Consider the following 16,580-nt stretch of genomic DNA (forward strand, 5'->3'; position numbering starts at 1 on the left):
TACCTGTGACAGTATTCAGAGCTCTGCTCTGACAGTGAGTGTGTGTCGGGAGCGTTCAAACTCAGTAATCAGGCCTCAGCGTTCAGCGCGTCCAGCACGGTGCAGCGTTCGCTAACACTGGCTCGGTGCGTGCCGCCGTCACAAACATCAATTCAGCAGTTAATGACAGCCTGTCGGCCGTTTTCCACTCGCAGGCCGCTTGTTAGGCTGCTGTAAGTGAAACCCTGCTGCCTGCTCAGCACTCGCTCAGGTTTCATCCGGATAACAGACGAGTCTGAAAACCTGTCACGCCGTAAACTGGAACGCTGCCATCGATCCAGCAGGAAACACTGAGGTATTATATACTGACATGCTGAAGAGTGACTGATGGTATCAAAGAAAACTGCTGCTTCATGTTTCAGCTGCTGCTGTGCTTCAGTGTACCAATGAGCCAGGACACAGGACGGTATCTGGAAAGCACCATGACAAACATCACAACCACTGGAACCTGTATGTGTGTCAGTGAGGCCTTCAGGCGCACTGAGCCCATCACCTGGATTCACAGGATCTCAGGTGAACTCAGGAGTCTGCTCGCAGGCGACATGACTAATGCTTCTCTGTCTGCTCGTGTAGCCTGAATGCAGCACAATTAGTCCTACACACACACACACACACACACACACACACACACACACACACACACACACACACACACACACACACACACACACACAAAGCCAGCTGCCTTTCACCCAGCTCTGTGTGTAGTTGTGGCTCATCAGTACAGCAGCAGTCAGCTCGTATATTGATTTGATTCTAAGCATTTAAAGCTTCGACACTAAACTGATTCAAATCCATTATTTCTCAGGCCTTTTAGGTGAAAACCACACAATAATCCCACTTCACGTTTTAGAGACACTGCACAAAATTACAGTGTAAGTGCAGAGGACCTGGTGACCACATGCAAATAATTTGGGCTCTTTATTTTTAAAAAATAATTAGGCCCCTGAGCAACTTAAATTAAAAAAAAAAATGTTCTTTTTAACCTGCTGGACTGAAACCATGACTCATACTATGACCCCAAACTGCATTACAGCTCAAACTGTGAGTCATGAAACAATTATAGATGAGATAAGACCCAGTCAGCGCTCTGCTATCACCGGCCACACATCATTCATGTGACTCCGCATCAGCTTTCTGCATAATATCTGTGGTCCGCGGGCCTATAGCAGCCCTCAGAAACATTTTGTGCGGCCCCTGAAGGTGACATCAAATACATGCATTCAGTTTCAATCATTTCATTTTAGTTCTTTCACTTTAAATATCCTCCAACACATCGCTGCTGCATCAGGCTGCGCCCTCTAACAAGCATCTGTCAGGTCAACGCCAGCGCTTGATTTAGGCGAACGACTCGGCACTTTAACGTGGAAGTGAGATGGAAAAGCCGCCACGGAAAAAACGCTGTGCAGTTTAAAGAAAAGTGGATCGAGCCTTACTTCGTCAGACCTCAGAGGACAGATAAATTGATCTGCCTCGTCCGCAAACAGGTGAGACGGTTTGGTGAGAACACAGATCTTATGACAGGTTCATGGATTTTCTGTGCTGGCTCCTTAAAAACGCCCTGATTTAAAGGCAATATCAGCTAAATGAAATATCTAAGACACGACTAAAGAACGCAGATGAAGAGAGAGCAGCTTTACTGTAACAGACGTTTAGCCAGGTGACCTTTGACCTTTGGGTGATATTTATCTGTCCGTGCAGTGCCAGTCAGGCTCTTGGTTTGGGTGAGGAAAGCGAGGATGATATGAGAGAGAAGGAGGCCAGAGAAGGCTTCTGGATCTATTTTTAATCCCTCATTCAATGTTTAATGCTCGTGGATGGGCTTTGGTGGTGCGATTCCCTCCCAGCCAGAGACTCGTTTAAACCCTCGCCTCTCTCCGGGCCGCACTCGGTGGCTTTAACCACCGTTTCAACCCGCACGCCACGGCGCATCGTCCTCTGCTCGGCTGCACCGCCGTTCAGCTGCGGCTCTGTGGGTCAGACGCGACGCAGGAGGCAGAGACGTGGAGAGCGGGTCAGACTCCGCTATTTATAGTCCTGCGTTGATTCCACTCCGTTTTACGAGAGGAGCCACCAGCTGGTGCCATCGCAGGGGAATACTGGAGTCTGTTAGCTAATGATGTGCGGAGTGAAGTGACAGGCTTGCTCTCTTGATTTCACTCCATTTACCAGGACAACAACTAACACAAGCAGCTTCCTTCTTTATGCTGTCAATCGGTGCACATTTAAAAATTTACCCTCTGACTGATTAACGAACTCATCAGCTAATCGCTCCTGATCCAGACTTCTGAATTACAGCAATCTGTTGAGCAACAACCGCTGCTTTCCCCAAATGGAAAAGCAACCAACCAATCAGAGCTTTGCAGGTAGACTAAAGAATGAGGAGGTAATGTTTCAAGCTGCATCTGCTAAAAATGAGGACAGAAAAACGGAAACAGGAAATGAAATGCAGCGATGACATGACGATTTCACTGCTTCACGATGCCATTAACACATCGTCCATGTCAACTGGACATGATGTCATGATTAAGTATTTAAGGAAAAACCCTTAAATACTTAATTTGATTGCCTGATTTTGGTTACTTTTCAGTCGTGCCTCATATGACTTCTGTCTGTGACGAATGAACCTCTGAATCCTCAGCAGGAGATGAACTCTCCCTGCTTCCACATCACAAACTGAGCTTTTCTGGAGGCACAGGAACATAACAGAGAGCTGAAAGCCTCAAACTGACAGCAGGGTTTCCTCTCATTCAGCCCGAGTTTGTCCTACAGGCTCTGTCTCCTGTCAGAAACTGTTCTGGGTCAGTAACTCCTCCGAGTTCAGGCTTCACCAGAGAAATGATGTGCCCTTAAAACCTGTAATGATCCGACAGACTAAAAACAGAACGCCGCTTTTGTTCTCCACCAATGAGCCGGGGAAAGCCTCCTTAATGACGATGCATGTTATTAACAGATGATTTGGAGGATTAGTCAACGGTAAGCACGTTCATCCAGTAATGGTGAAATCCCACCGCAGAGCGTCAAAACAGTGAAAAAGCTGGAAGTGGAATTAACACACAACAACATGCAGGATGCTACTTCCAGTCCAAACCAGGACCAGGACCTTCATGTAGGCTCATGTTCAAGAGTTAATATGAAAAACTGTGATTTTCAGGAGCGAGATCAGCGGCTGAAGAAGTCACTTTCCTGCCCGGAAAGGATTTACAACAAAAAGATCTGCGTTAATGCCGGTGCTGTTTAAGCTGAGCCGGGAACAATAGACGGACTAATCCTGCCTTCAAGAGCTTCTCTTAAGCTCCTGCTTCACAGATTCACAGTTGTAAATATGATTTGTTGTGCATTTGAGGGTTTTTGGAGGGAAAAACTAAAGTCAGCGCCAAGCAGTCACAGAAACGCTCGTCCAATTTCACATTACACTGTCAAAAGCAAAAGGATAATTATATAAATATAGTTATTATTATTGTAATTCAACAATTACAATAGCCAATTAGTCCCTCATCACTGATCAGATCACAATGTTTAATATTTATTTCCTCGTACTGAATGTAATGTTGAAACCATTGGTGAATAATTTCATTACTAGTCAACATAAATTAATATGCAACAATTCTTTTCATATAAATTAATGATTTGAGTTTAGCTGTCAGCCAAAAACGCCAAATTAGCTGCTTTTTTCAGCGGTACCTTGCCTTTGGGCTTGAAAAGACATTCGATTTGGGGTTTTGTAAAACTTTGACGGGCATCACAGTTTCTCCACATTTCACAGACCAAACGATAATGACAATAATCATCGTCATGCAGTCTGAAAGTCTCTGATCCACTGAAAAGGAAACACACACATACAGCAACATGAATCATTAATGTGGGCTCCAAAACAATAAATAATATAAAAGTGTTTATTATAATTAGCCACGTGTCCTCGTGCCCCGCGAAAAAAGCTGCATCACGTCTTCTCTCCGACTGTCAGAGTAAATAAGACTTTCTGGTCACATGTCACCAGTTTGTTGGTCCCTCATGTGTTCTCAGCATGTAATTACTGTGTTTCTGAGAGCGCTTGAATGCAGGGAAAGTGTAGCCACAGGCTTTAATCTAAGTACAGTGGACTGAATAACTGGGCTGCTTAAGCTAACAGCGCTACAGGCCATCAGCTCTGTAAAGTGGAGGCACAGTTAGCTTCCAGCTACATGTTGAGGAACAGGAGCGTTAGATGGCGTAAGAAACATTTCTAAGATGTGGTCGGTTTGCTCTGGGTAACAGGAAATACTGAGTAAATCACCTTTACTCACTTCTTTCTCTGCAGCTGATTTGAAACTCCGACAGGTTTTGGCTGCTATTAAAAGCCCATCCTGTGAGGCATGTTTGACACTCAGCTCCCTCTCAAACCACTTGTTCTGCTGCTCTGGCTTAATATAAAGCATAAATTACTGACTGCGAGACATCAGCTCCGCCTGTTTCCTACCAGCTGAACGTCTCAGGAACATGCAGCCATGGCTGCAGGCAAGAGGCAGCGTTCTACTTTAACACAGAGGAACTACGAAGTTCAAGAGGTACTGAAGGTGCTTGAGTTTCTCCCAGGCGGACTCTGATCCAACGTCTACTTCTGCTAAAAGAAGAAAGCTTCAGACAGACGTTTCATTGCAGGATGCCATTTGAAACTCTCCCTGTTGCTGCAGGATTTCTACCCATATTTAACCTTTACTCTCTTCTAACGGTTGCTTGTACTTGCTGCTATGTTTATCGGCTACGTAGGCTAATTATACATAGTTAAGAATGGCGGCTGTCTAAGAAATACTCTTATAAATCTTACTCTTAGGCTGAAACAGAAGAAAAAGGTGAGGTAATGTAGCTGGGATGTGATGTTCTGGGTAGCAAACGTGATAAAACTGCTGTTTTTTTGGGAGATACGGCTAATCAGATCACAGAAAGCACAGTTATAAATGATAATACTGAAAACGACTGCACTGCATTCAGCTGAGCTCGTTTCAGGACTCTACTTTGCATGCATGTCGTCTCTTCAGCAGCATTGTGTGGGCTTGTTCTCCCATTTTTACCAACATTTTCAGTCCTTCAAACTCCATCACAATGTGGCCCATCAAGAAGAACTACACCTCTCACCGGATGTTTGCATGTAGAGACCAAATGTTAATGCAGTAAAGAAAAGGGAAACTAAAGCATCAAATATGCTCCCACTTCCATCTCTTTCATGGTATCGTACCTGCATGCATGAATTGATAATGTACATGTTGAGTGCTGTTTTGTGGGATAGGCAGAAAAGAGCATTTACAGTAGCGTACAGTAAGCTAGCTAAGTTAGCATTAAGCTCAAAGTAGAGCTCAGTTTTAGTGGTATTTACATAAACAGTATCCAAAACATCTTCACTGTCTGACCAACACGTATCAGTCTGTGGCCTTCATCCACAATTAAACCTTCAATATAAATGTGGCAGACAGAAAACGCTCATTTTTGTTTGAGGCACTCACAGCTGATTTTAGGTATCAGCAGGGAATGTTTTTGAAGTCTTGACCTAAAATGCTGGATAAGCCTAAACTTTGAGCTGTCCAGGAATCACCAACAGCATCAGGATTCATCCTCTGGGAACCATGAATCTGTGCAGTTTTCACTCAGGACTAATCTGATGGTAATGAGGAAATAATCCACGAGATCTTTCAGGTGCATTACGGATTAAACGCAGTGCGATCACGAGCGTGCTCGTCCATCCTGAGACGAGTGTGTCATCTCATCGTGAGTCTCGGGTCGGGTCATGTTTTCATTGTTTTATAGTCAGTTAATCTGTGCTGAACTCGCTCCGTCCGGCCTTTGAGATTCAAACGAGCCTGGATTCAAGTACCTGCCTGCGAGCAAAGTCTCCCTCATTAACTTCATTAAAACGTGGCCATCAAATATGGAGTAGCAGGTAGAAAGGCCTTCTGAAGGGCCACAATGGATAAACAGCAAGGCAGGAGTGCCCCCTCCCACACACACTCATCCTTCCCCCATTTTCTGCTGCTGAATAATTCATGACAGGAGGTTTCAATTATTCATGGGAATAACATGACAAGAGCGACTGCTGTCTTCTCTGGGGAGAGGCAGTGAATGAATAAATGAGTGAATGAATGAGAGCCTGAATGTATGAAGTGACGGGAAACAGGAGGATCAGCGCTGAACTGCTGAGTCTGAAGACTTCAGGTCCAGTTTTGCTGTTGCAGACAAGTATTTGACATGTTTCTGACAACGAACTCTGGGTTTGAGACCAGCTGAAGGACTTGTCATCCATTTATCTTACAGCTTTTCATCTTTGTCCAACGAAGGGACAAAATGACCTAAAATCTACATGATCATCGCTGCAGAACGTGAGACATCCAGATGTCCAGGTGCACCTGCAAAACCTCCCAACAATTCAAACGACCAACACATCGGAAAAATTCACAACCTAGAGGTGCATGTCTCCGCTGCGTCTGTAAGTCTCGGCCCACGCTGAACAATGCTGACAGAAGTGGCCCTTAGCCAAACCTAATTGCATCCTGCACACTGGCCAGAGCAGTGTTGTCTAACACAATCAATCAATAACTGGCAGGTGAGACATAATGGCTAATGACGGCTATAAGAAAACATCAGCTGGACATTTAATGCGTCTTCCCTAATGTCCACGGTCATTCAGCTGTGAGAATGTAAACAACATGTAAACTGACCACGTAAACCCAACATCAGTCTTTATACGACATGCAGCGACCAATCAGAAATGCCTCGTGATCTGTGTCGCTGGTCAGGCTGTGGTGATCTCCAGTGAAGGTTCTCCTCGAGAACAGACAGTTTCAGAACGTTATTTACCCAGAAAAGGCTCAGACAGACCTCCACCCTCATCCATTCGCTATGCACTCCATCCACTTCCTGTCTTAATGGACAGTTCAGGAACAGATGTAAACTGAAATATTACACTGAGGTGAGCTCCAGGTGCCTGGTTCTCCTGTTACCTGCTGAACAATAAGAGCCTGCTCATCAGACAGACAGGTGACTGAACTTTGACCCCTTTTCTGTGACTAAATTAGGAAAACCTCATTATCTCCTGCAGCAGCACTGTCGCCAGCATAAAATGATGGCACTGTACGATTCTGCAAACCGTAAATACGTTAAATTTGTACGTTTCATATGTATCATATCAGCATTTCTACAATAGCTGTCAAAGTGACAATGTCAACATTTATTCTAGCAGTTTGGTGCTCAGTGGCCACAAAAACATCGACCCCTTCAACTTATTTGTCGTGAATGTTATTAATTGATTAGACATTGATCTTCTTCACGGCTGTAAGGTCTGAATTATGATGCTGTAACAGTTTGAAAGAGCCTCAGCTGATATTTAGCAGAATAATTTATCCATACAAGCTTATATTTCCTCTGTAAAACAAAGCCTGCCTCACATTAGCTGGAGGATGTCACCCTAAACACCTGACAATGACGCCCATTAACTCTGACATCTTGTTCCTGTTCATAGAAGCTGTCAAACGTCCTCTCTTACCTCTGTGAATAGTCATGACAGAAACTGCAGCGTCATCGGTCGACTTCCTGATAATGACTGAGGTTCAGCTCCTCGCTCGGCACAATCAGAGGTTAAACTCCCCAAAACACAAAAGCTCTCCCGCTGTTGGCTAACTAACCTGACAGTTGTCATGGAAACAGGGCTATCCTCCCCTCCTCTCTTTAAACACATCCACTCAGAGGACGAGGTGTCGGTGATGTCACGTCGACAGAGGCGAGGAGAGAAGGTGTGAAAGGGGAGGAGAGAGGGAGGAAGTGAAGGTGTCACCTGTCTGACTGGAGGTGGGATGAAGCCTCAGTGGCACCTTTTTAAAGGTAACTCCACAGATCATCTACATGATTTTATCTGGAGGTAAAAATGAACCTGAGCACACCTGAAATATTGGTGATTATTAAGACTGTGATGGGCTTTAAGAACGGACCGTTTGGCTTTTTCTCCCAATTTGTTGAGCTGACTTCTTTTTAGCCACGTCAAGATCTCAGCAATTAACTGACAAAGTAAAACCCAGGTTATAGTAAATCCTTTGAGTACGAACCCTCATTAATTCAAGCCAACTTCGTATCACATCCATAGTCGATCATTTCATTCCAGTCACTACGAATGAGCACGTGCTCAAACTACAGGCTTTATGAACAGACCCTGAACAGCAGTTTTCAGAGGATAAGGAGGCTCTGTGAACATACTTAGGTCCTTTGAGCTAAATGCTAACATCAGCATGCTAACGTGGTCACAACGATAATGATGTGCTGCAGGTTTTATGTTTATTGTTATGTCTTAGCTAAGTGAGTTAGCATGCTAACATTTGCTAATTACCTGATGATGAATGTCAGAATCCAGCTAATAGCTGTTCAGACATTTCACCCAGAACCAAAAATATCAACCTCATGGTGTCACCAGGTGAAACGTCAGGGAATCATAAATATCCTGAGGATTCATCGTCGGGGGATCAAGAACCAGCCGATCAACACTGAAATCTCCAGAGATGCACCACAGGTGTATCTAAAAGTGTCTGTACTTTGATTTCTTGATGAAAACATTTAATATAAAGACCTAAAATGCTCTGATCGATCTTTAAAACATCTTTATTTCATTCTTGTTATTCAGTGAAGGGGTGTTGGTCTGACGGGCGTCTGTCTGTCCTGCTTCTGAAATCGTTCCTGCATCTTGAGCACTTAAAATAAAGTTGTGTGAGTTTGAGTTTGGTGTCTGTGATGAGGAGGAGGCTGAGGAGGAAGGTGGACTCACCTCTCTTGATGTGTTTGAGTTGTCGCTCCGCCTCGTCTCTCTCCTCCGTCAGTCTGTTGCACTGCAGGAGGAGACAGCAGGGTCAACGCATTAGATCATGTTCCACAACAGACTGAGAGTACAGGCCACAGCTACCAGCAGAGTGCACACACACACACACACACACACACACACACACACACACACACGATGAGTCAGATACACACACAGGCTGCACACTAAGCTGCTACAACTTCATCTCAAAGCACTTTAAAAAGACAAAATGTGCCTGAATCAGTAAGTCAGTTATTGGTGAACCTACAGATGACGGTGTGCTTTGGAGCTTCTCACGAGATAAAAACAGATGTTTGTAGTTTGTGCTGTTATTAAAAACATTAATGACTCATTTCCTCAAATTAAAAACATTAGTTTGTCCCATTCACACACTTCTTTTGTCAAGTTATTGCAGAAACACGTTACAGGTGTCAGAGGCTGATTAATAACATTCTGTCCTGCATCTACAGACAGACAGACAGACTGTAGACAGACAGACAGACAGACAGACTGTAGACAGACAGACAGCGACAGACAGACAGACAGACAGACAGCTGCAGGGTCTCTGACCTGAGCTTTTCTGGTGACACTTATGAGCTCAGTGATGGAAGGAGTGAGAATACTCCACTACAAGAAAAGTCCTGTGTTTAAAGTCTTACTCCAGTAAAAATACAGAAGTTTAAATATTTCATATACTATTATGTGGCTTGATTTCTAAGAATGAATCTAATGTTTTAAACTGATCAAATGTTTTACATGTAAACAGACAAAAGATAAATGTAATCAAGTAAAAAGTGCATCATTTCCCTCTGAGATGTCCTGAAATGGAAGTATACAGGACCTCAAAATAACTGCAGTACTTGAGTAAAATTGCATAAGATATCATCCAGTCAACTAACACGTAAATAAAAAAGTCCGCTCAGGTCAGAGGAGGCACCGCAGAGTCCAGATCAGGCCTGTGGCCTTGCAGTATGGCTCCACTGTTCTTCCTGTACTTCAGGATCATCACTTCAGCTCGACTTGCTCCAGTTTCTTCCCCACCACACAGGTGAAACTCCAGGTTCCAGGTGTCAGTCAGACCTGACCTTGAGGGCGCTGGGTGAATTATTAATTTGAAGGTATAAATGAATAATTTGCAGGAATGAGCTATCAGAACATGCCGGCCTGCATAATCTTCACAAAGAGAGCGTTTAGTTATCAAAACTATAAATGAGTGCTGAAACACATTTTCTGAATACACAGAGCGACTGTAAACATGGCTGACACGATAAAGAACTACTCAACACGCCGTCTGACAGCTGCCACTGAGTCTTCACTGTTCATTTTTCTGTGCTTGTCATTTTGGTGATCTAATTCAGTGTTTGCAGTGTTGTTGTTTGGTAAATGAAACTGATCTGTGAGAAGAACTGAAGGAGGATGACTGCTGTTCTTCTGAGATCCACGAACACAAACCTCATTGTGGAATGTCACACTGTACTTCTGTGCAGTATTTTTTAATAATTAACACTTCAGCTGATGAAGGCACTTACAAATGAAGGCAACAGAACATGGAGACCAGGAAAGTGCAGCACTGCACCATCCCCCCCCCCCGGACTGCCCTTCTCCATCATCTCAAAACGTTGCCTGGCCTTCATCTGCACACCGACAGCCCATCGCTTCTGATAACAGGCCGACTCTTTCTGCCCCTGCTGACTTGACGGCTGCCCTACAAAAGGCAGAAAGGCCATAACGGCTCATTTTCACATCCACAGGATCTGATGTAAGGATCCCATGTTGTGCTATATTTAGGAGGAGCAGCTGTGGAGGAGCCTGCTTTGGATGTTGGAGGGATGAAACTTGGGTGACAGCAGCAGCAGCTGCAGACGTCACTGAGGCTGACAAAGGCCGTCGACGCTCAGGGACAAACTGGAGGTTCATTCTTGACTTGGAAACAGCAGCTTGACATGAGAAACAGAAAGAAAACTCAAAGGTGGAGTTTTAATCAGAGTAATCAAACAACAGCAGACGAGCACAAAATGTGTTTTTAAAGCTCAAGCGGAAAAGGTGCAGATCTTTACGGCTTCTCTGAACCCCCGACCGTCCCTCCATATTTGCTTTCCTGCTGAACCCAGCGACATTTTTTCATCCTCTCTTCCTCTCCCGTCTGCTCTCAGGTTAACGAGGGAAGGGCATCGTCAGAACTGAAGCTCCTGCCTGTTTGCCTCCTGAGCGACCACAGTCATCGGTGGAGTATCTGCTGAGCTCCACTCACGCTTCGTTTAAAATGGTAATTGGAAGTCGTAAAGCATTCAGTGACCTCTTGATCAGCCAATGTAACAGTAAACAAAGAAAAAGTCGCTTTGGGTTCAAGCAACCCCGAGAAGAAAGAACTGAATGCACGTACAATCATCTACTACAAACCATATAGACTGAATACCTCCACTCTTATCTTAAACCATCTAAGTTATTCAGTGTAATGACAAAAAATAAAGATAATGGCCTGTATGCAGGACGCAGACTGACCACGGTCCAGTTAGTAACAAGAGGCTTCAACCCCTGAAGGTTCATCAGATTTAGACCAATAACGTTGCAGTCATGGTTTCTTAATGCTTGACTTTTTCTTTTTTTTTTTTTTTTTACCTTTGATTGAACCTCTTCCATCATTCAGTGACGACAAACTGCATCACCACTCATCACACAGTTGGTCTTTCAGTGATGGTGTCAGGCCGGTCAGGTCAAAGGTGTTTCATGTGTCACAGTCCAGCTCAAGGTTGGACAAAGAGGACAGACCACACATGAGCTGTAATGCAACTTCTGTCTTTTATCTTTAACTTATTTTAGTAACAAGAGAGACGATACTCTGAGCAAACCCACCAAATGTGTTTGAGAGGAGCAGAATTCTTTTGGCGGACACCACCGGTGTGTCCTTTGTGGCCTTTCGTATGCCCAGTGCAGGCTCACCAGTTGTTCAGTGATGCATCTGTGTCCACTTATAAAGCCAGGAAAAATCCCAGAGTGACCAAACTGTATTTAGCAGGTGTTTGCATCCAGGTGGTCATCAGTCACAGGTAAACAGACCAAGCCGACCGATGAAGAAGTCACTGCTGTTTGTTCTTGTCAGCAGTGGAGACGTGTTATTCATCCCAGGCTGATGCAGTCTAATCAGTATGTTTGTGGTCTGCAAAGTATCTGGATGCATCATCACGTGTGTTTCCACCTGCCATTAAAAATGTCTTTGCATTCTGATCAGATCTTATTTTGTAAATTAGCTGGTGATTCTGGTGGACAGACACTTCCCCGGTCAAAGGAAGCAATGCCATGGACGCCATCAGTGATTCCCACATCATTGTCATGAGGGAAGACTTGCTCTGCTACCAGGCTTAAGCTAGCAGGAAGATGCAGAGTCAGGTGACCTTCCAGCTTGCTGGTGGTCTCACTGCATGGATTACACCAGGCTGGGCTCTGATCCTCAGGGACACAGATCACATGTTAAATGTAAACGGAGTATCTGATCCACTTAAGAGCAGGACTTCTTGGGATGCATCTCGTGGACGTATCATCACCCCAGACCTTCCTTAAAACCAGACGAATGCTGTCAACCTGTTTAATGTTAAAAGCACACTTCAGTCAAAATGTCCTCCAACCTCAGCCGCCCTGGTTTGAGTAATGACAGATGTTTCAAAGGTGCTACCATTTGAGTTTCCGAATGGGCGTAACTGCGACAAATCCAAGCTGCTACACGCAGACCAAAAGGACAAAAAGGACGCTCGGCATCCTGCTCTCTCTCTCCTCCAGCAGCAGGAAGCACTTGGCCCACTTTCTCCCAGCTCTACCTGCAGTCTCACACACTGTCAGCTCAGATTTCCCTGAGGAGCCCAGCGAGGGCTGCAGCACACCGGCACACAGCAAGGCACTGCCGCTGCCAGGGTGAGCGGTTCGATTCCCTGTGCTGCTCAGCGCGTAAAGGCACGCAGGACCACATTTTTCACATGCAAACTCCATTCATGATCTAACAGCACAGCAGACAAATCAAAGTCGGCAGTAACTCACAAGTATCAGTTTGGTTAAGCTACATTAGCCGTGCTGCTCCTGTTTAATGTGCGCAACATGTTTTATTCTCGCTTCATTCAATTCTTCTTCTTTGCTGGGATTATTTACACCAGCTGGGCATCTAAAAACGTTTGGATCAGGCACATTCTTTGGTTTGTGCAGCTGTCGGGGTCGTCCTCCATCAGGCCAGGATGGACGTCCCACCAACACATGAAGATTCTGCTCCATCAGCCGGACAGACGGCGAGAGTTTGATTTCATCTGTCTTTCCAAAAAGGACGGAGCTTTCTGTTCATTAGGCCCATTATCACTCACCCGATTACTCTCCCAATCATTTTCTCCAGGAATCTGTGGATTGTTTGGTCTATAAAATGTCAGGAAATGCTTGTTTTGTCTAACAGTCCAGAGAGGTTATATCTGAGAACATGACTCTGAACACGCTTAGCTTGAAAACTGACATAAATCATCAAAATACACACTGATTAACTTTCTACAATACATTGTTTCAACACTTTTGGCTAAATTCTACTATAAATGCTGCAGAACTGAAGAGTCACATTTCAACATCTTTTCATTTGAGCCCAAATAAAACTATACAAAATAATCAAAGCTCAAAGAAGGTCGACTTACAAGCTTTCAACTGCGTTTCACGGGCTTCACTCAGTGAACGGTGCAGGCTCAGGTGAGTCATCACATGAACTGTGGAGCTTCGATCATGTGGTCACTAAGAGCGTGCTGGTGCAGGTATCACGTGACGACACACCTGAGCACGCTACATTCACTGAGTGAAGACCATGAAATGCAGCTGAGAGCTCTGGAAGCCGGTCAGTGAACCTTCGAGTTCAGATTCAAGTGTTTCCACAAAAAGCTCAAGAATAAACCTGCATGCTCAAGATGATTTTTTTGTGTAGAAATATACAAAAAACGTATCTCATATACCTTTCTTAGCTGCAGACGAGCTGGCAAAGCATTATGGGAGCTGTAGTTGTTGAATGCTAACAGAATAATTCACCTTTTGTCTTTTATTATGATACGCAGTGACTAGAGCAAGGCACTAAGAGGGTAGCGCCTACATTCCCATTGAAATGCACTGAGGGCCATCAGATGAAGCAAGGCACTAACACACTCTCACGGTTGGGGGTTCAATTCCCAGGATCTCAGGGCCTAGAGCAGCAATGACACTTACATGCATTAGGAGGCAAATTTACTTTGTAACACTGCAGCTGGAGCAAAGCAGAGTTGCTGGTTTCATTCCCTCCTTCCAGGACAATGGAGGTAGCAAGGCACTAAGACTGACTGGAGGAAGGCAGGAAGAGGTTAGGGGTTCCATTCCCAATGCAATGAAAAGAGTTTCTCTTTATGTAGGTCAATGGACGAGCAGGGCATTAACACTTCTCTGGTTAAATGGGTTAGATTTGTAGAAAACTGGTAGAGCAGGGCAGGGTTGTTGGCTCTATTCCCTCTTTGTAGGTCAGTCGGGAGAGCAAGGCACTAACAAGCACTGCAGAGGTGGAGGGTTCAGCTCCACGTTTAACTCATGGAATGGAGCAGGGCACTGTTCATCCTGCAGGTTTAGGGATTTGATTTTATCCTTGTACGTCAAAGGGTGGAGCTAAGCTCTAACAAACACTACCAGGGTTGTGTGTTCAATTCCTGGGTGTGTAAAGCAAGGCATTACATATATTGAGGTGTTCTGGGTAAAATCATCCACCAAACAGCAGATTAGAGGCATGTGAGGGACGAATGGAGGAAATCTATTGAGGTGGACTCATGTATGAACTAAATATCACATCACACCTGAGGCGAGGCTTTTTCTCTATTTTAGAGGATTGAATTCAGACATACAGCCCAGAACAAGACTGTCAGCACATTTCTTTGTGGAAAAAAAATATTAAAATCTATTTAGAAATCATGTAACTTCCCCATGAAACCACCAAAATCTACCTCTCGTACACATTTACAGAATAATTTCTTCTCTCCGCTTAAATGGCGAGAAGAGGGCAGATTTAGGGAGGGGTCCGGCGCTTTGATGTTACAATAACCTCCAGGAGAAGCCGGCCGGCGAATCAAGCCGGCTGGAATCAGCCATCTGAGCCGGGACATAAACGGCTCTTTTCACACACCTTTAAAACGGTTCACGTGCAGGAGAAATTGGATTAGAGGCAAACGTTGGAGCTGTTTTGTGCTTTTTCTCGCTTTACCTCTGTTTGCATGTGCGCGTCTCTCTCCTCCCCGCAGCCCTCCATCTGCGCGGATGATGAGCAGGGAAGCATTTCAGGAAAAGAGTGATAAAATAATCCCACCGCAGACTTTTTCTGAGCAGACTCGGTTATTTCAAAGAAGCTGAAGACACACAGAGGTCGGTTCTAGCAGCACATGTCTGGATACGAGCCCATTTTTTTTTCTTCCGAACACATGTGATGGAGAGGAGCTCGGTGCGCTGCTGCTGCTGCTGCTGCCGGCGGACAGGATCCTCCTCCTCCTCCTCCTCCTCCTCCTCCTCCTTCCACTGCCAGCATCATCTGGCTCCCCTGAACCCCTCCTCCCGCCTCTTCCTCCTTCCTCCTCTTCCTCTTGTCTCAATGCAGCGGGCAGGCGGACTGAACCATTTGTGCGCAGCGAGATGAGATAAATGTTCTGTCAGACTTCGAGTTTATTTTTCCTTCAGAGTCTTCAGCTGAGCCCTAAAAGCATTAAAATCACACAGTTGTCATTTTTTGATACTTGACCCCCATTTAAGGAGTCGGGGTGCGTTCAAGTGCTCATGGGAGAGTCTGACGTGCGAGGATTCAATCAGCTGCGAGACCGGCGTTGCATTCAAGGTCCGATTTGCAGCAATTAAAATAAGGAATGAACAAGATTATGACAGCATTCATTAATTTTTAAATAGGCTTAATGTCGTCGTAATGGTCTTTTTTCATCTTTTTCTTTTAATTTGCAAGAAATCCCCAACCGATTGTTTTTTTTTGGGGGGGGTCTTTTTGAAGTCTCCCGTGTGTCATAGTGGCCATGTTGTTCCCTAAAGGCTGTAATATTCTGCCTGTGAGTGGGCTCAGTGATACAGTCTAGCTTTTACATTAATTATTAACCTCTCATCATCATCATCATCATCATCATCATCATTTGAATTACAAATTAGGTTACAAACAGCCTCCAGCCTGATTTAAACCACAGATCACAGATGTCACAAAGCCAACATGGTGCCATGTTTAACCCTCAGTGTGATGTATTTTCATGCAGATTCAGTAAAACCGTTTCGTTCCCTTGTTTCCTCCACAGACCTCAGATCAGCTGCAAAGGTCAGCCTCTGACACTGAGCTCCGCGGACACATTTCAACACAGTGTGATGCGTTTTGTGTTTGTGTATATTGGATAATAGCTGTACTACACTGACATCTAGAGGCGCTAATATGCAACTACAGGTGATTCTTAATCATATCACCATCACATGGCCATTTTTTATTATACAGCCATAACGATAATAATTCATCAGAAGTAACTAAGTGAATAAATAACTACATAACTTTGACAATAACAGCAATTGGTGCCAGCTGCTGGTGGACTTCCGCAGGTGCAAACATTTTCCTCCTCCACCAGTGAACATCCAGGAAACGGACATCTTACAGTCTTAACGTACCTGGATGTTCACCTGTACAATAAACTGGAACCATCAGATCATTCCTCTCAGACAGAAAGTCCAG

General features: G+C 44.6%; 1 protein-coding gene across 2 annotated transcripts in view; it reads right to left on the reverse strand.

Moving 5' to 3' along the window:
* Positions 1–15,410, reverse strand: part of shtn3 (shootin 3) — a 29,116-nt gene extending 13,706 nt beyond the window's left edge. For both annotated transcript variants that reach the window (XM_076739912.1, XM_076739911.1), the window contains exons 1-2: positions 15,081–15,410; positions 8,819–8,879 (exon numbers count right to left, since the gene is read on the reverse strand). In XM_076739912.1, the coding sequence (XP_076596027.1) occupies positions 8,819–8,879; positions 15,081–15,152 (133 nt within the window). In that variant the 5' untranslated portion in view covers positions 15,153–15,410. The remainder of the gene's footprint in view (positions 1–8,818; positions 8,880–15,080) is intronic.
* Between the last annotated feature and the right edge of the window lie 1,170 nt (positions 15,411–16,580).

This window comes from Chaetodon auriga, chromosome 9 (assembly GCF_051107435.1).
Source record: "Chaetodon auriga isolate fChaAug3 chromosome 9, fChaAug3.hap1, whole genome shotgun sequence".
NCBI classification, from domain to species: Eukaryota; Metazoa; Chordata; class Actinopteri; order Chaetodontiformes; family Chaetodontidae; genus Chaetodon; species Chaetodon auriga.